At 43.6% G+C, this 25,072-nt stretch overlaps 1 protein-coding gene and 1 long non-coding RNA gene across 4 annotated transcripts in view; one reads left to right on the top strand and one right to left on the bottom strand.

The window, feature by feature from the left end:
• The window catches only part of LOC146833662 (polyisoprenoid diphosphate/phosphate phosphohydrolase PLPP6-like), a 174,737-nt gene that overhangs the window by 130,191 nt on the left and 19,474 nt on the right, over nucleotides 1-25,072 (top strand). For all 3 annotated transcript variants that reach the window (XM_085601546.1, XM_085601547.1, XM_085601544.1), the window contains exon 2: nucleotides 20,614-21,066. In XM_085601546.1, the coding sequence (XP_085457672.1) occupies nucleotides 20,727-21,066 (340 nt within the window). In that variant the 5' untranslated portion in view covers nucleotides 20,614-20,726. The remainder of the gene's footprint in view (nucleotides 1-20,613; nucleotides 21,067-25,072) is intronic.
• Nucleotides 1-25,072, bottom strand: part of LOC146833663 (uncharacterized) — a 74,705-nt gene that overhangs the window by 14,656 nt on the left and 34,977 nt on the right. The window lies entirely within an intron of this gene.

A 25,072-nucleotide genomic window follows, 5' to 3' on the forward strand; every position in this document is an offset into this window, starting at 1 on the left:
GCTGAAATTAAACACTGCAGCTGTGTGATTAAAGTACTCTCTTTTAGGCAAAGATCAGCATTGGGCTGGACATTAACTTTATCGTGTCTATTGGTTGATTTTTCAGCTCAAACACCTGTACACTACCTTTCTGAGAAGCCTGTGACACCCTCACTACTCTGAGAGTCAAGCGCAGAGGCGGGTTGTACTTGGCCTCGTTTATAGATTCATATTCGGATGAGCCTTGATACACCAGTGGCAAACGACCTCCACGCCCACAGTTGAGGCCAGTTAGCCCCTGCATGACCTGTGATCCCCGAATGGAGCTTTTTATTGGGTAAATGCTCAATCGCCTTTGCGTTAAAGTTCTGTTTGCTTATAGCAGAGAAGCAAATGTATTGTGTTCAACCGTACATTTTTTTGCATTCTATCACCCTAAAATCTGTTTTGCATTTAGTTAAATTGCGGGGCAGGAATCGGAGTTCATGGGTAAATTCTGGAGTTTGCGCAGGCATCGGAATTACCAGATTAGCTGTAATGAGTGCATGGCATGCGGCCACTGAGATATTGTCAGGCAAAATCTGGTGAAATCGGGGGGGAAATGGAAGGTGAAAATGCGAAACGTGTACTGTGGTGCGAGAAACATTCAATCCACCTGTTATCAATCATTTCGAGAGCGGGAACTTAGAATGGGTAGTATTTCCCGAACCTGGTATGGACTCCGTACCTTTAAGGGCGAGAGCACATTAAAAAGTATGGCTAGAAAACCTGCCTGATTTCGATCGTCAGATCAAAGGCTGCAGTTCGGGCGGGAAATAAATATCCTGGCGGGGCTGCACTCCAAGTCCTGTTTGTGGCGAGAGCAGCATGAAAAGCCTCTCTAGGCATCGCGTCTAGGGGGACCAACCGTCCGTAAATTTCACGGACAGTCCGTAATTTCGGCCGTCTGTCCGTTGTCCGTGAAGGATTCTTTAACGGACGCTATTTGTCCGTAATTTTAACCGGGCACCGATCGCACCACCCTAAAGCCGGCACAGCTTCCACCCACCTCCCTTCTTGACTTCGATGCAGTACCAAAGCTCAGATACCCAGCAGCATTGGAGAGGCACAGCGGGATGGCCACCCTCACACCTTCCACCCTTCATGAGCTGTTAAGAGGTGCTTGAAGGTGACTGAGAGAGAGGGGCTGCAGCTTCAGGCGCAGGGGCATCTATTCAGATGCAAACAGCCCTAAATGCCTCATGTCTCTGCAATTTAGAGGGGCCTCACACATTCCCTTTCTGCCCAGGGCCCCAAAAATCGTAGAACCGGCCCCGATTACACCGAGGCAGCACATGGTTCTCTTCACAGAGCTTAATTACTGTCACTAAATTGTAAGCAAACCTCTGTTCTTCAAACGTGCAGTCTATAATGTAATAAAATAAAGAAACGGCACAATCGCACCCACTCTGATTAACAAAGTATGGAGGACAATCAGTTAAATCAGTTCTCTTGGAGTATCTCCTTTAAGTACTGTACATCACAGTGGGGGATGGTAAAACTAACATTTTAGAAAGAGAGCCTGTTGTCTCGTGGTCTTGTCCAGGAGGGGGTGAGGAGCCCTACCCCACCCTGGAAGAGACCAAGATGACCTAGAATACTGCATGCCCACCCCTGTGCCCACCCTGGTGGATCCTGTTCCCCTTCCTGTGATGGCTCCTGCACCCCCCCCCAGTGATGGCTCCTGTCCCCCCATGTGGTGGCTCCTGCCCCCCCCTGTGATGGCTCCTGTCCCCCCACTGTGGTGGATCCCGTCTCCGCCCTGGGTGGCTTCTGTCCCAGTCCTGGAATGGCTCCTACAGTGAGGGTGAAGTTCTTGATGGGTCTCTTCTCAAAAAGGCTCAGCTCAAAATGAATATGAAAAAGTGGGCGAGTGAGTAAGTGAAGGGATGGGTGGATGGCTGGATGAATTAGTGAAAGGGTGAATGGATGAATGAACGATTGAATAGATGGATAATGAGAGAGGATGGATGGATTGATGAGTGAGTGGAAGGATGGATGAAAGAAAAGGTAAATAGCTGGATGTATGGGTGGAAGGGTAGCTGGATGGGTAAAAGGGTGGATGGATGAGTGAAAGGATGGATGAGTGAAAAGGTGGATGAGGAGTGAGTGAGTGGGTGGATGGATGAGTAAAATGATGGATGGATTGAAGAATTGATAAGTGGATGGACGGATGAGTAAAAGGGTGGATGTAAGGATGGATGAGTGAGTGAAAGGGAGGGTAGATCGACAAAAGGATGAATAGATGAGTGAAGGAGTGAAAGGATAGATGGATGAGAGAAAGGATGGATGAGTGATAGGGTCAATGGATGGATTCATGAGTGGATGAGTAGATGGATGGGTGGATGGAACGAAGGATGGCTAAGTAAAAGGATGGCTGGATGGGTGAAAGGGTAAATGGCTGGATGGATGAGTAATTGGATGGATGGGTGGAAGAGTGGATGGATGAGTGTACAGATGGATAGGGTGAAAGGATGGATGGATGAGTGAAAGGATGGATGAAGGGATGGATGAGTGAAATGATAGATGGAAGGATACATGATGGATAGGTTTGCAAATGGTTGAATATGTTTGGATATGGCTGGGCCTACTTATATACTATTGCGCGGCCTCCTCTGATGTGTCTGTAAAACTTACCTATTGTGCTGAAGTTTTGTCCTGACTTTTGACCTCCTGTCCTGAATTTGTGTCCTGAATTTTGACCCTTTGTCCTGAATTTTTGCACTCACCGTCCTGCATTTGCACCAATGCCAGTTGGTCACCCTAATCGCGTCAATACTTGCATTCGTTTATTTTTTGCAGCACTAACACATTTTTCCCTTATTGGATAGATTGCTGTGTCGGCCTGCCCCCTCGCCCCTTCGGGGAAGCTTCGCATCGCTTTTTGGGCCTTGAGGTGATTTCGGATCACTGGTTTGATGGCGCCAACCCATGCTCTGCACACTCGTCTGAGGGTATTGGGGCTAGTCCGTCTTCTAGGTCCTAGTGCCTAAAGACGTGATAAATGTGTAGGGCGCTATTGTATTGTAATTGCATTTATATAGCGCTTATTACCCCTGACGAGGAGTCTGAGGGGCATATTATCAAGAAACAGCGTTAACATTATCGCCGTTTTAGCGGCAGAAAACTGCTGCTAAAGCGGCGATAATGAGCTTGATAATATGCCCTTGAGAACTACCATGGAAGCCCATGTTCTGGTGTCAACATGGGCTTCTTTTGGAATTCTCGGCGGCATATTATCAAGCCCATTATCGCCGCTTTAGCGCCAGTTTTCTGCCGCTAAAGCGGCGATAATGTTAACGCCGAGCTTGATAATATGCCCCGAAGTGCCTTTTCGGCGAGTAGCACACTACTGCGGGACCCATAAAGGATCACTGTTGAATTAGTATAGGGAAATATGAAAGTAATTTAAGTGGTGGATAGGTAAGTCAGTTATTTGGATTCGGAAGGATAGCAGAAGGAAAGAAGAGGAAAAAAGGTTTGTATTTATATAGCACTTGTTACCCCTGATGGGGTGTTAAAGCACTTTTTTTTGGCAAGTAGCACGCTACTCCGGAAACCCATAAAGGATTAGTGGTGAATTAGTATGGTGAAATATGAAAGTAATTTGAGTGGTGGATATTAGTCAGTTATTTGGAGTGAGAAGGATAGCGGAGGGCTAGAAGGGGAAGAAAGGATTGCATTCATATAGCACCTGTTACCCCTGATGGGTGTTGAAGCGCTTTTGTGGCGAGTAGCACGCTACTCTGGAACCCATAAAGGATTAGTGTTGAAAATTCGTATAGTGAAATATGTAGTAATTTGAGTGGTGGATATGTTATTCAGTTATTTGCATAGAGAAGGGTAGACGGCGGGATAGACGAGGGAAAGAGGTTTTTATTTATATAGCACTTGCTAACCCTGATGGGGTTTTGAAGCACTTTTTTGGCAAGTAGCACGCTACTCTGGAATCTATAGTATTAGTTTTGAATTAATAAAGTGAAATATGAAAGTAATTTGAGTGGTGGATATGTTAGTCAGTTATTTGGATTGAGAAGGGTTCAGGCGCGTAACACAGGCCCCCGCAGCCCCCACGGTGCGGGGGGGGGGGCTCGAGCTGCAGGGGGCCCCCTCAGCACAGTGCTTAGGCCCAAAATCTCCGGATTAAATTCGGAACAGGCGTCCCTCCATGTCCGTGGCAGGGGGGCCCTCTCAACTTTCGTTACGCCATTGGAAGGGTTGGGGAGGGGTAGAAAAGGGAAAAAGGTTTGCATTTATATAGAGCTTGTAACCCTGATGGGGTGTTGAAGCGCTTTATTGGCGAGTAGCACTCTACTCTGGAACCCATAATTGATTAGTGGGGAATTAGTATAGTGTAATATGAAATTTGAGAAGTTAAAATGTTAGTCTGTCATTTTGATTGAAAAGGATAGTTGAGGGATAGAGGAGTGAAGGATTTACAGTTTTTTTTGGGAGGTCATAGCAGTAAGAGGAGGCTTTTGGATGAGTAAATAGGGGTTGTGGAGGGAAAGAGTCAGAGGGAAGAGTTTAGAAAGGTTTGTTTTGGGGGATCGGTATATTAAAAGAGGTGTCAGATCATGCAAGGAGGGGTAGAGTAGGGGAGAGTCTAGAAAGGTTTATTTTGGGGATCATAGTAATGGTTTGGGGTTTGGGATAAATGAGAGAGTGGATGTAGAGGATATATTGGTAGATGTATAGGGTGGAAAAAGTAGTAGGAAGAAGTTTGAGATGAGTCAGAAAGTTGAGCTAGAATATATATTGAGAGAAGAATAGGCTGAGAAATAAGGGGCATTGGAAAGTGATAAATATATAGATACATAAGTACATTGAAAGTATATAGATGCATAAAGGAGGTAAGTATATGTAGATTAAAGATATTGATAGAGGTACAGGATGAGAAATAGGGTAGTGCATTGGAAATGCTTTTTCAGGAGATAAGTAACAAACACACAGATCCAAGTACATGGAAGGTACATAGATGCACAAAGGAAGCAATGTACATGTAGACCAAAGATGCACCAGATAAACTCCGGTTTTCAAGTTTTCTTGTACCTAATTTTTTTATTTTTTATAAACAACATAACTATTCTACATGTTTATACAAAGCAATACACAAAGATAGGTACATATCTTTAGTGAAAATAAATGCTTATATACAGAGGGATATGCTGTAAATTTATGTTTGCGTATGGTGCTTATGTGGGGAATAGCCAATTCTTGAGTAGTTTTCTGATGATAAGGTGGCTGTCCGTGGATCTTATGTTGGGGGGTAAGGAGTTCCATAGTTTGGCTGCTTGAACAGAGAAGGATGTGCCACCCATGGTTTTTTCTTGTATCTTGGGAGTTTGACGCGCGGTGCCCCTTTAGAGCGGAGGTTCCTTTGTTGAATGTGTTTGGTGATTTTAGTCCTGATGAAGAGCGGTCCCATTCCATGTATTACTTTGTAGTTGATACAAAGCAACTTGAATGTGGATCTTCTGGCAACCGGTAACGAATCCAGGGCGTCCAAGACAGGTGAGATGTGGTCTCGTGGTTTGATATGCAAGAGTACTCTGGCAGCCGAGTTCTTAATCCAATTGTCTTTTCATGGTCGTTAAAGGAGATCCATGGTACAGGCTATTGGCATAATCGAGTTTGGACAGAACAAGGGAGATGGTAGGTTGGACCTTGTGTGGTAATCCCAAATGAGGAGAAATTTGTTGCAGCATTTTTATAGTGATAAAGCATGATCTTGCTAGTTTGTCCACTTGGGCATTTATCGATAGCTTGGAGTCCATGGTCATTCTGAGGTTTCTTACTTCCTTCGATACTTTAGGCGGTGATCCCAGTTCATCAGGCCAGGTGGCAAGCGGGTCATAACGTTTCCAATTGCCACACGTGAGTATTTCCATTTTGGAAGCATTCAATTTGAGATGGCTCTAAGTCATCCTCTGATCCACGGCTCTGAGACAAGCAACTGCCTTCAAACCCACACACGACCATACCCTTCACTGGCACCAGATTGGGGCTCTTACGGAAAGAATGTGTGTTTACCTCGGACTGGCGACAAAAAATGGGCCGGGGCACCAAAATAAATATGGCTCCCATCAATAGATCAGAAAGCTAAAAAAGTGACCCTAATTTTCAAATCGGGGCAGTTTTGAATTTGTAATGAATGCAACGTATAGGTGTTTTTCAAGGTGTGGGAGACTGAACGCGTGTGTGCTTGTTGCAAGCAATGTGTATGGTAATATCAGAGCAGTCAGCAGTAAACTAGCGTTGTCAAAGCCAATAGTCTCGCCTATGCAAGAGCTTTTGGCTTTGTCAATGTCTTTTAGCCATTTTGTTCAACAGCGCGGCTGCTGTGCAGCATGGCTGAAAGTTATGAAAAAATAGCGCTGTGCTGCATTATATCGGTATGAAAAAAAGCACTATGATGCAACAGCACTGGCTGCGTTATACTGTTTTTTTTTCTGTCAGGCACAGCAGCCGTGCTGCTGCACAACCTGTTTAAAAGACATTGACAGAGCCAATATCTCTTGCACAGGCATGGCATATTGGCTTTGCCAATGCTTGTTTTCATTACTGGCCCTGCAACACGGAGGCAGGGAAGGTGTTTGGGCGGCAGCAGGACAACGCAGCTGCTGGTAATACAATTTGAAGATTAGCAGGTAGCCAATGGAAATTATTTTCTTGCTAGCCCTTGATATGTTTGCATGCAATCTATGAACATGATTAATCCTTGAAGGCAAACGACTCAGTTGAGCATATACTGCAATAGGACAAAATATTTTTATGGGTCTTGTACTTTGCTCTCTTTATTCAAACCAAGTGGCTAGTAAATAAGTTTGTCAGTCACAGCGCCCCTTTCATCTTGTGGAAATTGCTCTGGCCTGGAGCCTTTGACATCCTTTTGTCATTTATCTGGATATGACATGTTTGTGTGTGTTTTTTATGTGCTTCGGAGGAATCAAATCGCTCCTTGGTTCAAATCAAAGCCTGGAAAGACCAAGTTCAGATCTTACATTGTTTGTAATTGCAGTAATCTTTGTTGTATTTGTCTTGCAAATAAAGTAATTTGAACTCCATCACATTTATGACTCTCATCCTCTAAACGGTTGGTTGGTCTGGGGAGCAGTCGGACTCATATCTACTAAATTGATCATGTCCAGTGTTAAACTCGCTTAGTTGCTTAGTAGCAAAGAGCACTTCACATGCTGAGATAATATAGTCAAGTAGATAGAAGTTAGGACAAGCATTTGCAATGTAATAGGTCTCGCATTTACAAGACTTTGAGCTATTGGCATTGTAAATGACAATGCCTTTTATTTATGTGTTGTTTTTAAAACAGATAAATAAAAGGCTTTGTCATTTACAGTGCCAATAGCTTAAACTCTTGCAAATGGGAGACCTATTGCATTGCAAATGCCATCGCCCGTGCTACAAAAGTTTTTTTTTTAAATGTTAGGAGAGAGCGTGTCCTGCCTGCAACAGCAGGTAGGACAAAGCTATTTGAGAAAATAGTGCTGTAATTAAAGCCTACCGAGTAACAACACACGTAACAGGGGTTGTCGACATGGGAGGTTACAAAATGAGACAAAGGGGTACTGCTAAGCTTTGTGACCAATGAACAGCCACAGTTTACAGTGGACAATGACACTAGCCAATGTAAAATATGGGTGGAGAGTGGTCCCTATCTGAATACAGCATGCCTCGCAGAGCAGCGCATGTGGTGCCCAGGTCGACCTAAAAAAGCGCTAAGACACGGTGGCCGTATCATAGCTTTTTCTTTTATTATGGAAGGAGTGCTGATCATTCGGCAACTCAGAGGGAGAAAGGGGGAGAGAAGGAGAGAAACTGACAACAGAAGATGAGGGGGTGGAAATAGGGCCTAGGGGCAGCACAGAGAGCAAAGGATGGTGGAGAGGATCTGGGGTAAGCAGCAACAAGCACATCAGCGGAGGGCGGATGGAAGAAAACAACATAGGAGAGAGAGGAACACAGAGGGGTTCTTCTGAAAAGTCACACTCTGGTACAGTGCTTAAGCCCAGATTTCATTTTTCTCCATCATTTACAGGCAAATAGATAGAAATTAGGCAGTTTTAGAACTGCTGTGCAGAGCTGGGGGTGACTATTTGTGTTAGTGCTAGACCTGCTTCTGCTCTCTCCTTTTGATCTTGGATTTACAGCTCCTATGACTTCATGAGCCCCAGAGAGTGTTGCAAAAGGATCAAGGCCAGCAATGTACGAATAATGAAGTGCTCCTGCAAAGGCATTGGACTGCTAACCCTAGTAGAATACGAGGGAATGCAAGTCATACTGCTTTTTTAAAATTTATTACGGAGGGCATCTCAGTAGGCAAGACGAAGGAAGGGAAGGAAGGATGCGAGCAACTCGCACAACTGAAGGTGGCATAAAGACAGCGAGGAAATCAATGGAGGGTGATTGGGTGAGAGCAAGTAACACAAGGGAGGGGCACAGAGAGGAGAGAAGTACACTAAAAATGTTCACTTTGGTTGAGTGTTTAAGCCCAAAGAAAAAAGTAGCGCCTAAAAAACATGGGCAGAGGAAGGTCACATGTAATGTAGCCAAGCTCCAAGGAAGGCACAAACGCAAGAAGAGGATGGGAGATTATACCAGCTGGCCTATAAGAAGCAAATAAAGGAGAGAGGCAATGAAGCCAACTAATGGTAAGTAGTGGAAGGACTCCAAGCCCACTGATAGAAAACAACAGGTCTCGAAGAGACAGCGCATGCGCCGTCTAGGCGAGACCTAAAAACAGCTCACCTGCACATAAAATGGCCCACCAACAGCCCTAAAAAATGGGCCCTATACTGTTCTGTCAAAGCAATCCTTCGGGCATGCCTAATTCATCTATAGGCCAGTCCAACCCTGCTTCAGATCATCTCTTACAGGAACCAGTTCAGATTTTTACCTGACATCTGAAAATTAATTCAGCACTATTAGAGAGTTGCTCACACCAGTGATATTTCTTGTGATATACACACATACGACTTCTGGGTATGAAGTGTGGAACAAAAGGGAGGTGGGAGAGAGTAGTAATTCAGGATTTATGTTTATATAGAACTGTGCCACAGGGAGAATATAAAGGGGTGCAAAGTCTTCATCCTCAGACAACACATACTTCGCATAAGGGAAAGTGGGTAAGAGATATATATGTAGGGAGGGGTGAGGGCTTAAAGTAGGGTCTAGAAGAGGGCACAAATATGATTGGCGAATGCAACCGAGTGGGTAGTGGTGATCATTACAGAAGACTCGAAAAACAGTTTATCTAACACTCAACTTGGAAAAAGATCATTTTTTGTTTCTGGAGCATGGACAAGATTAACTGTTATGTTCAGATCCTGATTAGTAAAGTACAAAGAGTCAGCTGCTACTCCTTGTTTGTAGACCAAAAATATGGCCATTATGTATTTAAATGTGCACAGAGGGTTTGCCAAATGCTCCCAAGAGCCTCTCAAGATGATCAATAGGCTATAAAAGTTTGTTGTTTTGTTCAGATGGAGACAATTAACGCAAATCAATTTTTATTTAATTCTTGAATCAAGAGGTAGTCATTCAGGTTATTGAGCAGAGTGACCGTGATTAATTCAGTTATTTGTTTTCTATTTTATGATTGTTCCGGCTATATGGTGTAGTGCATTTTAAGCAGCCATTGGGGATTAAGAGAGGCTGATTAATGCTTGGGAAGCTGAACAAAAGTATTTTGGCAAATTAAAGTGTTTGACTAGTTTAGTGCTTGAAGAAAATGTCGTTGAGATTACAGCCATCTTAATGTCCGAAGACGCAGGCAGGGACTTCAAGAGCAGACTAAGCAAGGCTAAGGATGCTGAACAATGTGTGGAGGTCATCTCAGTGCAGCACCAACACCAGGATAAGGCTTTGCCAGAGCTGTGTTCTGTCCACACTCTTGTATGGATCAGAATGCTGACAGAAGACAAAAAGCGACATCACCACAACTTCAGCCTTCCACACAAGTTGCCTCAGAAGAATCTTGTGCGTTTTCTAGCCACGGACCGTCTGCAACCAGGAACTGCTCACAAGATGCAAGCAAGAGAGCATGGACACCATCATCATGAGAAAATTATGGATGGGACACCAACAAAAGAGAACAGGATCAGCTCTCCACTGCACACCAGAAAACAGGTGAAAGAGAGGAAGGCCAAAAGAAACCTAGAGGTGAATTGTGGAAACCAAAATTAAGACCCTGAACCACAGCTGGTGCTCTATACTGAAAGATGCCAAGACAGACAGAAGTGGAGGTCTTCATTGCTCTCCTACATTCCTGTCTGCACAACGGGCAGTACGTAAGTACGTAGTGTCCAGAGGGATGGGAAGTTGTTGTTCCAATGATGTTGCCAAAGCATTGACCCAAGAAGATAAAGTCCCTTTTAGGACCCCATGCATCAAACTAAAAACCGGTCGCAAACGATTCTCAGAATCTGCCCCTTTGCAACTGGTATTTTTGCATTTGTGATGCATCATCCCAAATGCAAAAATCGCAAATTGCGATTTCATTTAAGGAATCACAAATTGCGATTCCTTAAATGCAATGCTCGAAGCAATTTAAAATAGCGATTTCGCTATTGGGGGTCGCAAATTACCGAAAAATAAAACAGGTCGGTAATTTGCAAAAACTTTTTTAAAAAATGCACTAAAGAGCATTTTTCACAGTTACATGTTACACGCACACATGCCCTTGGGGCATGTGTGTATGCAACATGGGTGCACATTACAATTTCAGGGGTGCAACAGTGTGTCCTTTTGACACATTTGCACCCTTGAAATTGCATGCGCAATTTGCGAGTACCTAATGGGTACTCGCAAATTGCGCATGCAATTCCCATTTATTCCTATGGGTCTGTAGGCCCATAGGAATGAATGGAAAGCCATTCCTTAATTGCGACTCGCAATTTGCGAGTCACAATTAAGGAATTGGTAGGAATCGCTATTTTTTTTAGAGAGTCCTACATCTATAGGCTTTTGCAATTCCTTATTAGCGAATCCTTATTTTTCGCTAATAAGGAATCGCAAATGGCATTTTTGATGCATGTGCCAGTTATTTCTTTTAACCATACTTGGATGAACTTATTGTGCCCCTGAGTGATCGTCACAATCTCACGTCTCACTAGAAAATGTACAGTCTACCTGCTCAACTGTATTCTCATCAGCGAAAATTTCTAGAAATACAAAACAAGATAAGAAATCTCAGAAGACTCTGTCTTGCACAAGAGAGAAACATAGGCTAGTAAAAAACACCACTTCTTCACTGTGTACGCTTTCACAGAGAAACATTCTAGCACCGGCTAAGTGCAGCATCAGCATTGAATGAATGCTTTTAATGTTGCAGAGATAATGGCAGGGTTTATCACCTGAATTAAAAATAAGTTTTTGGCCTATTCAGTAATGCTTGGCAGTCTACAAAATACCATGGTAACTCCCCTTCTAGACAAAATAAATCTGGACCCAGGGGTTTCCGGTAATTTTGGGCCTATATTGCAAATACCAGTGAGCTGCAAAATTATTGAGATATGACTATGTTAGCAAGTGTAGGAATATCTAGGCAAGTGTCGTACTCTATGCGCACTGAAGTCTGTTTTTTTGCCCAATCATAAGACACGGACAGCTGTCATCAGGCTGAGTGATGATGTCTTAGGGTTGACAGGGTACAGCTGGTGGTGTTACTGGACTATTCTGCACGTTTCAAAATGATCGGCCAGGAGTATCTCAGATTTAGATTGCATTTAGTGAATAAGGTGTGAAGTGGGAAGCTAGACTCTGGAATGGTTCCACCAGAAGACAACAGTGGGTCGGGATTGGCAGGTCTAACTTTTAAAAAAAAAATCTTTTTATTAAACACAACAAAAGACAGTGGCTTACAAGCGTACATTTTCTTCTTGCAAGGTACAGTGTTGGTCACTAGTTATAGCAGTTGTTTAACAGTGTACTCACACTATTGTGCTGCCTCGATTCTGGGACTGCAAACCATTACATTGTTCTTCTAGGGAGGGGGCCAGTGGGGGCTCACATATGTTCCCACGGTATACGTTCCATTTAGTCCATAGCTGTATCCATTTTCATGGATGGCAGGTATAACTTGAATCTCTGGATTGTAGACTGTGTAGACCCTCGAAGTTCCCTCACTAGTACCCCCCCCGCCCCACACCAACATCCCTCCACCCTCCCAGGCAGTGTTGATACCACTTACCTTATTTAGTTAATGATAAATGCAGGACTGGATCTCCAGATTTATACGTTTTGTGAAACCTTTAAAATGTTTTGTAGTTGGTTTTTAAAAGTTTCACTTACATTTGATACCATCCCTTCATGTGCTGTACTCTCTATATCAACTAGTCATATGTTTAGGATATATAAAAATCACCTAATTATTTGGAAGACGAATGCCTAACTACAGAAGTCAATGTAAATGCGTATTTAGTTAAATATTACTTATTGCCAGCATTTAGCTAATTTCTACCCCTCTTCACTGTTAGTGGGTAACATAAATGCAATGCCAAAAGGTAAAATTATTTTGTTCCAATCAATTAACACACTGTGTCAATTGATTGAAACAAGATGAAATCTCAGATCAGATTATAATCAACAGTTAGACAAATTTTCCACTCAAGTAGAGCTTTTCTGACACATTACAGTGGGTTTGCTTTTATTTAGCACTTCCTTACCCCTTGAGAGCCCCAAGCAGGTTTCAAGATGGTGAGTTTAGTATTATGCATATGTTGTGCATGGGTAAAAGAGTGTTGACAGAGGTTTTACCTATAGGAGACATGTATTAACATTGTTATTGAGGATCTCAAGTGTGGTCTAGTCGTGTTGCACTGGCTATGTCGTAGAGCGAGAAATATTGTATGAGGCACGGAACGAAAGAGGGACAGGTATGATTGCAGCGTACATATACAGCCCAGTAGTTCTGGTAAATTGTGAACAGTTGGAATTAAGTTTTAGGAAACTGTAAGGCCTTTCTTGCTTGTCAGTTGTTGTAGTTGATTGCTGATCATGCTAATTTTCTTTCGGAGCATGTTCTAAACATGGCATATCTCTACTGGGATGGACCGCTACCCCAGTCATGCTCTTTTAAAATAGAAGATGAATAGCAAGTGAGACATTCCAGATCCGAGGTCCCTCCCTTAACAGAGCCTAAACATGGTTTATAGAAAAATAGGACCCGTCTCCTGAATCGCCTGGTGGGTGATGCAGAGAACTTTGAATATAATTCTAGCAACGGGAAACCGGAGCTGGGCCTTTTTAAGGGCAGGGGTGATGTGGTCCCACCAACTCAGGTTTAGCACTTGTCTAGCTGTGATATTCTATATTCGGAGTTCTTTGTTGATTAGGAGTCTCTGAGAGCCTAGGATAGAGACCTTAGACACAGTCAAGACATGTTGGAGCTATACTTGGGGGAGTGCCAGGTGAGGAACAATCCAGAGTGCGATTCTTCATGGTGAAGAAAGCAGTTTTAGTCACTTGATTAACCCAAGGCTTGATGAATGAGAGGTTGGAGTCCATGATTACACCAAGATCATTTACCTCTGTAGTGGTTTTTTGAAAGGTCCAGTTTCCTGAGGGTTAATGGTGGCGGGGTCATATTCTTGCCATGCTTCGCAGGTGAGCATCTTACTTTTTTTTAAGAGTTGGGTTTTATGTGATTCTTTACCACCCAAATGTTTCTTGTTTGTAAGAATTCGCTGAGTCCTGGCATGAACAAGTTTGAAGTCTTTTCTAGTTTTAGAATTATTTGGGTCGTCTGAGCTAATATATTTTGTCAGATTATAATTAATTGATAATATGTTTGTATATAATATATGATTCTTTATGAACTGTTTAAGGTTTAAGAAAACGGCAGTAGTGAACAGTCTGTATAAATTGCGGTTTTGTTTATTAATTTTTTCTGCTTTTCACTTTCTGTATTTTCTTTTTTTTTTACTTCTTCTGTGCTTTCTTTTCTTTTTTTTGTAATGTGTTGAGCCCTGTGCAAATTATATGGGAAAAACTCTTAATAAAAAAAATTAAAAAAAATAAAAAATGGTGGCGGGGTCATATTCTTGCCATGCTTCGCAGGTGAGGATCTTACTTTTTTTTTTAAGAGTTGGGTTTAATGTGGTTCTTTACCACCCAAATGTTTCTTGTTTGTAAGAATTCCCTGAGTCCTGGCATGAACAAGTTTGAAGTCTTTTCCAGTTTTAGAATTATTTGGGTATCGTCAGAATAGATGGAGCAAGTAATTCTTGCATGGACCTTCTCCTCATCCTATTAGTTGGAATTGAAATTTCTGATCCCCTAATTAGTTTGGTTTTCTGTAGTGGTTAAGAGGAAGATTGTTTAGTCAAATACATCTTAGCTTTTTATAAGGAGGCAAGCCAGAAGCAGAATCTAGTACACCAGCTTCAGAGTGCCTTTGCTGAGAATTTGTTAGACTTTTTCCTACTAGCTATTATCCCCACAAATGCAAGGAAAATGTTAAAGAACGCCACAGTGGAACTGTATATGGCATCCCACATTGCAGATGCATGCACCAGCCTGAAAGCAGACAACAGAATAGCCTACTCCTAACAAAGAACCCGGAGACGTACCAGGGGCACTGCAGAAAGTTCTTACTATCACCAAGAGTTAGGCAATCTAAGACAGTCATGTGAAACTGTGTGAGGAGAGGCGGTATAGGGGCTAGGAGGGGGCAGGGCCTTTTGCCAAGAGCTACCTAAGAGGCCCTCTGCCCCTCACCAAACCCCCACATCCTCCCAAAACACAACAAAGGGTAATTGATGCTGTTGCCGAAGTCCTGCAGTGTTTTCACACCTCTAAATGGACATCTGCTGCTTACTTAATCCGAAAGTGAGCTACCAATCTACTGTTTACAGTGGTTTTCAGCTAGTTTTCTCTAGCACCCTGTGATTTTGGCTACTCACCGGGTGACTATGTGAAGGGAACCGAAACCCTGTGACACACTGTGGTTCCATGTGGGTTGGCAGGCCTGAAGTGATCCTCAACTCTGTACTCTTCGGAAACCTGACAATTAACCTGTGCACCAAAAAAACAGTCATATTGCGGCGCAAAGATACCTGTGTAGCTTTGAAGGGACCTTAAAAGCCCTGACTTAGCACTGGCTACAAGCTTACTAGCTTGACATTTCCAGTAGTCTCGGTGTAACTCGTGTGCCACATGGTTTGTTTATAGCTCCTTGCCTTTCCAACTAAAGACAATGATGCTGATGAATTAGGTGTGCTACAATATGTCTGCCTTTGGTTGTAGTTTCTGTTCTCGGTCACCATGGATACAAGAAAGGACAGCTCAGAAGGATTAAGCCAGGGATGCTGAGAATCTGCCCGAAATCTTTCAACATTTGAAAACTTGACACCTTAAAGAGATGGTATTCTGAGTCCAAAAAAGAGATTGCTGTTTGGCAATAGAAATCTGTATCAAAATAAAATACCTACTGGCCATCTATTAATGGGGTATCTGGTAGTATTTGAACGGGTGGTGCGTAACACAGTTGAAGGTGAACAAGTTACTGTCATAAGTGGTATCAGCGTTTAATTGTAGGGCCATGAGAGAATCAAACTGAATGGATGTGTTTCATAAACAACTGATCAGTAAGATAATTCCAAATAGAGTGGGGGACACTCACTTGTCCTATGGCACCCACCCGTTTTTCTTGCTCCTACTGGAAACACTGGAATGAAATGTGTGAGTGCTGCCACTCTCAGACATCTCCAGAACTGTATGTTGGAGAACGATGGTTCAAATGGTTCTGGAAGTAAGAAATAAGCTGTAGCCAAATGAACACCATCCCAGTACATTGTGAAAAGCACTGTTCTGGGTTGGAAATCAAAGGATAGGGCTCTCATAAAGTTACGCGTGGTGAAGGCCCCGGACTCCTCACCACCAGAAGCACTCCTTCAACGGGAGCACTCCTTCAACGGGAGCACTCCATCAACGGGAGCACTCCTCAACACCAGGAGCACTCCTTCAATGGGAGCACTCCTTCAACGGGAGCACTCCTCAACACCAGGAGCACTCCTTCAACGGGAGCACTCCTCAACACCAGGAGCACTCCTTCAATGGGAGCACTCCTTCAATGGGAGCACTCCTTCAACGGGAGCACTCCTTCAATGGGAGCACTCCTCATCACCAGGAGCATTCCTTCAACGGGAGCACTCTTTCAACAGGAGCACTCCTTCAACGGGAGCACTCCTCAACACCGGGAGCACTTCTTCAGCGGGAGCACTCCTTCAACGCCAGCACTCCTTCAACGCCAGCACTCCTTCAACGGGAGCACTCCTTCAACGGGAGCACTCCTCAACACCAGGAGCACTCCTTCAACGGGAGCGCTCCTTCCACGGGAGCACTCCTTCAACGGTCCAAGCACATTCTCAACCCTCCGGTGAAGCAGATTTCTATTATTTGGTTTTGGCCAACTGACTATTAAGTCTTAGTTCTATGACAGCAACAGTTGCTCAAGTCATCGTCTAATCTAGATAGCGGGACCTGAACAGCTGCACATTTTTTTACCTGCTGCAGTAAAGCTTTTTCCAGTAGTGAGAGCTTGGGGAGAACATGGCAACATCCATAGTCTTGATCCATATAGAAAGCCGTCCCAACCGAGGCTACTGAGTTTTGCTGGAGATTCAGTTGAATGCAAGGAGTTCGCTCAGGGACCAGGATTAGGGACATTGGCAGGAAGCCAGAGTCAAGGTAAAGCTGGGACATGTTCAAACACAAAACCTAGCCAATCAGTGCTGGCCAAGTTTTCCAGGCCATTTCCACTAAGGTGGAGAGGGACAGTCACCAAAGGCTAAGAGGGCTGTATGTTATTTCTGCACTTATTTTATTTGTAAAGCACACTCACAACTAGAAGCTTCCTGACACCTAGACGACCAGGAAGAAAACTAGCTGCTGCCTGAAACATGATCACCCACCATTAAACCCCTACCAAAACAGACACGTGTACAGTGCATTCCTAAAAGCCCATTGACATTCAATATTGCTGTGTTGTGAGGGTAAGTAGTTCCAAAGGGTAAGGAAAGGAACATTCTTAATGCATGGAAAACACAGTAAACCCTGATTTTCAGAGCGAAGTGTCCTCCCTTACATGTAAGGTTGTGGGATGCTGACAATTTCCAATGTTTCATGTCCATTAAACACCCTATGGCTGAAGTAGAGACATTTACAAAAACAATCTTTGTTCAACCATCAGGTAGTTCCTCTGAGACATCGTCGAATTTCTGAAGGTTGTAGGCAGTCCTGACTGTAAAGTTGTAAACCTTTGTTAGACCATTAGATGAGCTCAGAAGCCAAGGTACAGACCATCGCAATAATCTGTTTCAGAGAGGATGATTGCCACAGAGGATACCTGCGGCTTGGTTGGTCTTAAGGCTAAATGTAGTATTTTTCTCAGCAGCCAAAGTATGAGAAAGCCTGAGCTTGCCTCGGCCGTCCTAGTAATTTCTCCACCTAACCCAGCTCTCAGCAGCTTTGGTGCTGGTGCAAGAGTATGATGCAGTACCATACATGAAGGACACAGGGCACTGTCCCGGCAGTCTACACTGTCCCATTGTAAGATGAGCTTTTACATCCAATGAGTTTGAAAAGTATGGGACCCATCCATTGGTGAACTGTTGTGAATAACACGATTACTGTAGGTCGCCATCCCCAAGAAACTGCATATCTCAGAGATGCCTCGTGGAGGTGAAGCACTTTTGATGTGGATGCCCTTCTCTATCGCCGAAACAGGTAATTTCTAGATTTAGAAACTCACGCTTACTGAGAAGTGGTGTGTGGCCACTCTCACAGATTCTGTTGCGCACTGCTCTAAGTCGGGTATGGTGTTGCTCAGTGATGGCAATGGCGGCATGTACTATAATGTCATCACTGATGTTGATGACCCCAATTAATCCACAGAGTACTTCTTTAATGCAATTTTGAAACACTTCAGCTGCACTTCAGATGTAAAATTCAGGCTTTTACATCATGGAAGGCACACATGAGGTTATATATCTCAATGATTTGTCAGGAGTGTGGGATTGCCCAATACCCAGGACCTCTTGTTTAGGGTCAAGGACAACACGTTTTCGTGTATATTGTGTCCACTGGACAAATAAGCCCCAACTCATGCATCACGCACCATTTGGCTGCCAGCTTACAGTCCCACAGTATGGATCCATGAAAGAGGATTGTCTTCCATTAAAACCGTGTTTGGATCTACATTCAACTTGTGTAAATAATTCAATAATACCAAACCTTTACAATAAGCGAGAACACTCTAAGGAAATGATGTGAGTTGTGAACTCAGCTTACATTACCAATAGTGGTTCCACTGTAAAAGCATGTACTATGTAACAATTGAAGCTGTTAATAATGATGATAGACAGATACATGCATAATCATGGAAGCATGATCAGTGATTGCTCACTTCCAAAATTAAATGTAAAGAAAAAATGTGCAGCTTGAAAAAAAGGTTTTACTAAAGTATTGCACAATTTTAAATTCTGTTCTCTGAGGCCTCATTTAATAAAACATGTTTGATAAACGTCAATATAAAAAAAAAAAGATTACCAAAGGAGAATGAGTCTAAAATAATTTTGGGCAACTTGAAAATAAGTTAGGGTCTGATTCGTAAACAAAGCCACAAAATTGCACCACATGTGTATGTCCTTACATTGATGCAGATGTATAACTTCCAGAAGTCACAAGGGCATGCATAAATAGGCCTTGAAACTGCACTCCTATCAATTTTTGGGGAATTTCATTTTTTCTTTGGAAAACACATACGTGTATGTTTGCTTGTGTGAAAATCAGCTGATCAATTGCAAATTTACTTTCCCTACATCCTCCCTTTTTCTCACTCTGGAGAATATTTGATTCCTGTCCTTGTCAGGAGTACATTTCCAACCTTTTCCAGAGTGGGAAGAGATTGTCAAAAAGTTATTGAATACTTTTAAACATTTTAGTTTGTGGGGGTGCCTGGACTTTGAGGGGATTCCAACCTAGAACTACCGCTTCCCGCCTACTTCCAGCTAATGTAGATTTGCGGAGAAGTAGCAGAATCAGAGCCTTGCTAGAATCCATACCCGAACATATACAAAAAAGTGATGGATGAATGCTTGAATAAATCTCAGCCACTGGTAATTACTCAGGGCCACATCCCAATACATCATTATTTTGCCCACCATGTCACCACTGTTTGGACCCAGCTATATGCAAATCAGTCTTGATTGACCCTGCTCCAATTGGAGCAGTCCAGCCCGAACTGTCAAGCCAGGTCCTCCCTGAAACGGAACACAAGCAACCCAGCACCATTTTCCCCCTAGTTTTGGGCTCATCAGCCAGGTACAGCTTGGTTTCAGGGAGGACTGCTGCAGAATGGAGAGTATTTTAGCAGAGTTGGTGTCTTTATTCACTGCTTTGTAGTTATCAGCATTTGTGACCTATTCTATGTTGCAACCACTGATTATCAGGCAGCTCAAATAAAATGGCAAAATAGGAGGGGTGCTTTGTACCTACATTTTGCTGTACAATTCAGTGACATCAAAGGACAGTCTGTTCTATATGTTGTTTAAGTACTTTAATCTCTGTGAGGACTGCCCTTATTGTGTCCTTGGTGTCTGAATGTGGCCTATGGAAAATCATGGTGAATAGTAGACTTCATGCAATGCTCGCTTGTTGGAGTGCTAACAATGATGAACGTCGCTTTCGGTGGCTTGACTTACCACATGTGTGCGGGAGCAATGCAAACTTGAGCAGTTGGGACATATGCATAGCCAGTGGATCTGGCGATGATTTCAGCGAGTGTGCTGCCCATCAGATGCCCCTATATGTATTCGGATTATAGGCATACACGTTTCACTTTGTGCCCCTAATTTCTTGTCTTTCCTCCTTCTTTCAGGCCGCAATGCTTTTGTGCAGGAGGCTGCTGGGGTTGACTTGGCAATCCTTGATTTCTTGCTCTGGTTTCAGTGATGTTGAGGCTAGGCAGGATGAACAAGACATGGCCATGTGCCCACTGGCAGACACGCGGGCGCACTATGAGGACTTGATGGTGCTAGCGGGACACTTGAAAAGGGTACCATCCTCCACTGTGTGTGCGACTGCACCCCTAGAGATCCTGGATGTGTGGGTGTAAGACAACGATCAGGCCCTCCTCGTTGCCAGTGTGAGATCCTGGAGTTGGCCAGAATCGGAGCACAGTAGTCAGTGGCTGTAGGTAGCACACACACATCTGCTGGTTGAGAAACCCTGCCACATGAATGTGCCTCCCAGCTATTTAGTAGCCCTGTGACATCAGCAAGAACAACCTATTATACTCCAAATAGGGAAGGGTCAATGTTCTTTCCTAACGCTACGCTCACTGACTTTATGGACATAACAGATATATTTTGGTGTTAATGAGTGCGTGTGCTGTACTGTTAGAATTTGTTGGTACAGTATACTGGCTCATAGGTACACAGACACACATAAATATTATAAACAGACACCTTAAAAGTGCATTTACCATTCAGAGTAATCTTGCGTGCCCTGAAGGGTGAGTTTGAGCAACACACAACAATTCATCATTTTAATTGATCTTTTTAATTATCTGTTTAGGTTCTCCTAAAGCACACTGAGATGCCCAGCCTGAGAGCAGAACAGTGAACAGCAGCGCCGGGCCCACTAACTGAAGGCTGGAGTTTATCTCCTTGGTGAACAATCGGACTGAAATGGCAGACCCCACCACTATCCGCCTGCGTTCCTCAGAGAGCCCTGTGCGGCACAAGGATTCCTCCTCCTCCCAGAAGGACTTCCCTGAGGAGGACTGCATGAAGCGACATCCATCCTTTCTGGGTATCGCCCTCCGCTCACTCCTGGCCATTGACCTGTGGTTGTCCAAGCGTATTGGGGTCTGTGCTGGTGACGGCTCATCCTGGGGCAGTGCCCGGCCCCTCATGAAACTCATTGAGATCTCTGGGCATGGCATTCTATGGATCGCTGGAACCCTCTACTGCCTATACAAGAGCAATAGCTCAGCAGGACAGGAAGTCACCCTTAATCTTTTCGTTGGTGAGGTCTTTTCCTTTCTTTTTGACACAACTTTGTATGTAGTATTAGGAGGTCATGCCTTCAGCCAACAAATATATGCATGAGGTTTGATCCTTGCCATCACATAATTCTGCAATAAACCAACTAAGGATTTACAAGAAACCCCTAACTTTCCTATCCCATGGCTCACACTGCAGTATACACCGAAAGTACATTGCAGTTCTCTTTTCAGATGTAGATGCTTCATTAATGTCATCATGTAGTGAGATGTAGGGCCCGACTTCTAGGAGGGCATGTTATTTCTAAGCGATTCCCCACCTAAACAAAACAGTAGGACAGCTAGTCATACTGACAGGAAGTCTTTTCACTGAGTGCCTAGTTAGTTGGCCTTGACTGAATGTACGACGTTATTCCGCCGCCTTTTCCCCCGCTTGGAATCACAACGCGGTCGTTACAACGACCGCGTTGTGATTCCGCATATCATTACTCCGCAAGTCAGAACAACGACTTGCGGAGGGGGGGAGCTGGATGTTGGAATAGTATAATTTACTATTCCAACTCCAGTGTGTGCGGACACTAGGGAAGGTGTTGGATTTTAAATCCAACACCTCTCCCCCCCATCCCCCCTCCCACCCTCCGCAGGTTGTTCTTCCGACTTGCGGAGTAATGGTATGCGGAATCACAAAGCGGCCGTTGTAACGACCGCGTTGTGATTCCAAGCGGGGAAAAAGTTTCGGGGTAAACGTTGTTTACCGTCTTGACTATCTTCTTCCAGACTTTTCAGTACTAAATGATGATGGTTTGACTAGTTGTTTGTTTCCATTGTCTTTTAGTTGCCAATCTGGCCACTACTAACAGTTATGATCTAATCCTTAACTCCTTGATACCCATTTCCTCCCAAGCCACCAGTCTTAAACCTTGAACAAGTGTGAGGGAGCTTCAGGAATGAGAGGGCTTATTAGCCCACTACTTTCCTAATGCCCGCTAATGTCTCTTTCCAAGACGTCTTTAGCGTAGGGCAAGACCACCAAAAAGGAATAGGTTCACCCACCTCCATACTGCCTCCAGCATGAGGATCAAGTATCCCAGAAAGGTTCTGCTTTGTTTGTCTATGGTTCAATACCAATCTGTCAAAATCTTAAAGGATGATTGTCTGTACAGAGTGCCTTTATCATATTTTAATGTTGTTGTTCCATTATCTTACCCAGCAGGGCCTCAGAACCTTTCTACCCAGTGTAGCCCCCTCCTTAATATATATTTCAATATGATTTTCATTAAAGGCATGGTGAACAATTTTCATAACCCCAAGACAAACTATTGCGTTCCCGTAAAAGTAGTGATCAAAGTTTCATTGGGCATCTTCTGTGTCACCGCCATCCTGCTATCTGAGTACCTCCGCAGCCAGTGTCTAAATTCATGGTATCTGAAGCATTCTTTCTCTGTCACCCCATGTATCCTCTTCCAGTTCTCAAAACTTCTAATCTGCCCACCTTGCAATAGATTGGGTTTGGAGGGGCACTCGCTCCCTCTCTGACTCTTAAAAGCCACTCAATCCATTGGCAGGGAAAAATAGTTCTTTGTTTGATTTAACCTTATCCGGTATTTTGAGATTAAGGAATGCCCTGCTTTTCCAGAAGTTTCATAAACAGATCTTTAAAGACTTTGATCTTAGGATTCGCCCTTTCTGCTCTCTCCTCATTCTTACCACTCTTGTAGTTTCAATAATAAATTGAATCATCATCGCTGACGTCCAAATAGACATGATCCTATTTAACATTGTTCTTAACTGGTTCAAATTGTCCTGTTGTTTCTTCAACTCGTGAAAAATGGGCACTCTAGTAGACCGTGGACAGGATCCCCTCAAAATGTAATGCAATATTACAGATGCCATGCTGGTCCTTGACAGAAGGACCACATGTTTCCAGTCATGGGCTTTATTTTACAAATCATTGTTGTCAGATGCATACTTCCAGTGGGTTCAATGCACTCGAACAAAGATTAAAATTCCCAGAATGCGTCAGTTCCTCAGTTTTTGTCTGCAGCGAATGCCACACTGCTATTGTGCATTGCCTCTCTATACCATACGAAATGTCCCACTTCTGTTAAACATCAGACATTGATTCTACTTCGCACTCATGTTTCCAAAAAATGTCCTGTTGATTTTGCTTCACACTCCACATGAACATCACTGAACACAGGTGTTGAATATACACAAAACAGTAATGCAGCTACTAATAAGCAATGCAGAGGAATTCAAAAGCAAACATGTGAACCAAAATAATGTGTTTAGTTAAGCTAGGAGAAACCAGCATGAGAGAGGTAAAAATGATACAAAATTTAAAGTTAAAAACAGCAGCCACTCCCCCGCTAAGGCGGAGGAGCGCCGCCCCACTGCTCTTTGAGCAGTGGAAATAGTAAAAGTAAAATGATAATGCAGTGTTATTATAATTTTATTTTTCTATACTCAGGCAGTTTTAAGGGGCGGGGCTGGGCTTTACTCATGGCCAGCAGGAGCAGGAATGGTTGGTGCAGGTAAGTGCGCATGACGGTTTGACCTGCCTTCTTGAGCCGGCCAAACAGTCATGTGCACTTGGCATATTCTCCACCTGGCTGTATTGCACAACCTGGGTGGAGAACATGTACAAGCTCCAACTCCCCGTCTGAACACCGAACCAGAGTGCTCAGACCAATCATGACGCTACTCTCATGCAAATAACAGCAGATTCGTAATTGGCTTAGGGGAGTCTGTATGCTTCCTGCTTCTGGGAGGAACAGAACAGGATGGAGGAGAGGCTGTGGCTGGCAGCCAGGTAAGTTCCATTGTTTTTCAAACCTCCCCACCCCACCTGTAGTATTCTGTGGCAGCTGCCACTGGTTGAAAAACATCAGGCCGATGGCCAATAGAACGTACATACACGCCACTTGTAGGTAGTTGTACAATTTTATGTCATATTTGAACTGTTGATAATGTGTGCCCAGTTGCCTCTTCTCCCTTAAGTATCTTGGCTGAAAATCCTTAGTGATGAGGGAACACTGTTATCCAAAACAGGGTTACGGACGGCAAAAGCTGCAGCTCAGTAAAGCAAGTTATTACTAGGATATGAACTGTCACTGGGAGGCCAGCGATATTTCTACAGCTGTGTATGATGGTTGGATCGAGCATGGCTTTGTTGACCCAATATTTCACTGGAAAGGGTCTTCAGAAGGAAGGAAAGGGATGGTTAAAAATACCCGATTCAGTTTGTAGCACTGTTAATTGAATGAATACATCCCATTCCATTGTTTCAACCCAAATCAGTGGCAATAAAGGACTGAAAAGGGCCAGCCACAAGCAAATCAATTTTAGATCTCCAAAAAACAGATTGACTAGCCAGAATGAATAGGGCATGTTCCAGCTGAACAGTAACACAGGCCACCCAACTAGTGTTTTGGGCTTTGAGACTGGCTCAGCAAGTTTAAGAACTATCTCTTTACTTAATCCTCACCTAAACTGCTCGCAAGTTGCCGGATGATGCTTAAATATACCCGAGTAATTTCTCTGTGCACACTCCATTACATTCTGTAGGTTTGCATTTCTCTTTACCTACCCCTTATGCACCTCATGCAATTGCTGCTGGGCTACCATATCTACCTCCGGACTATACTGTCCATATATCTTACTTTCTACTGTATTCTGGTTGTATGACACCACCACGCATTGATTTTCCACGCGTTCCTTATCAAGGCGGGCGGAACAGCGAATGCATCTGAACCACACATTCTATTTACAATGCAAGTCATTACAAAGTCTTGCCTTAGGGGGGTGCTGGACTTTGGAATAGTATAATTTACTATTCCAACTCCAGTTACCATAACAGTAGGGAAAGCGTTGGACTTTAAAGTCCAATGCTGCTTGACCTAACGCATGTCGTTGTAACGACTTGCGTTGTAAATGTAATTCGTGGTTTAGACGCATTCGTTGTTTTGCTGTCGTTGTATTTGCCGTTTCCCCTGTATTCTACTTTTTATATATTGTCACTACATATTT

This window comes from Triturus cristatus, chromosome 4_2 (assembly GCF_964204655.1).
Source record: "Triturus cristatus chromosome 4_2, aTriCri1.1, whole genome shotgun sequence".
NCBI classification, from domain to species: Eukaryota; Metazoa; Chordata; class Amphibia; order Caudata; family Salamandridae; genus Triturus; species Triturus cristatus.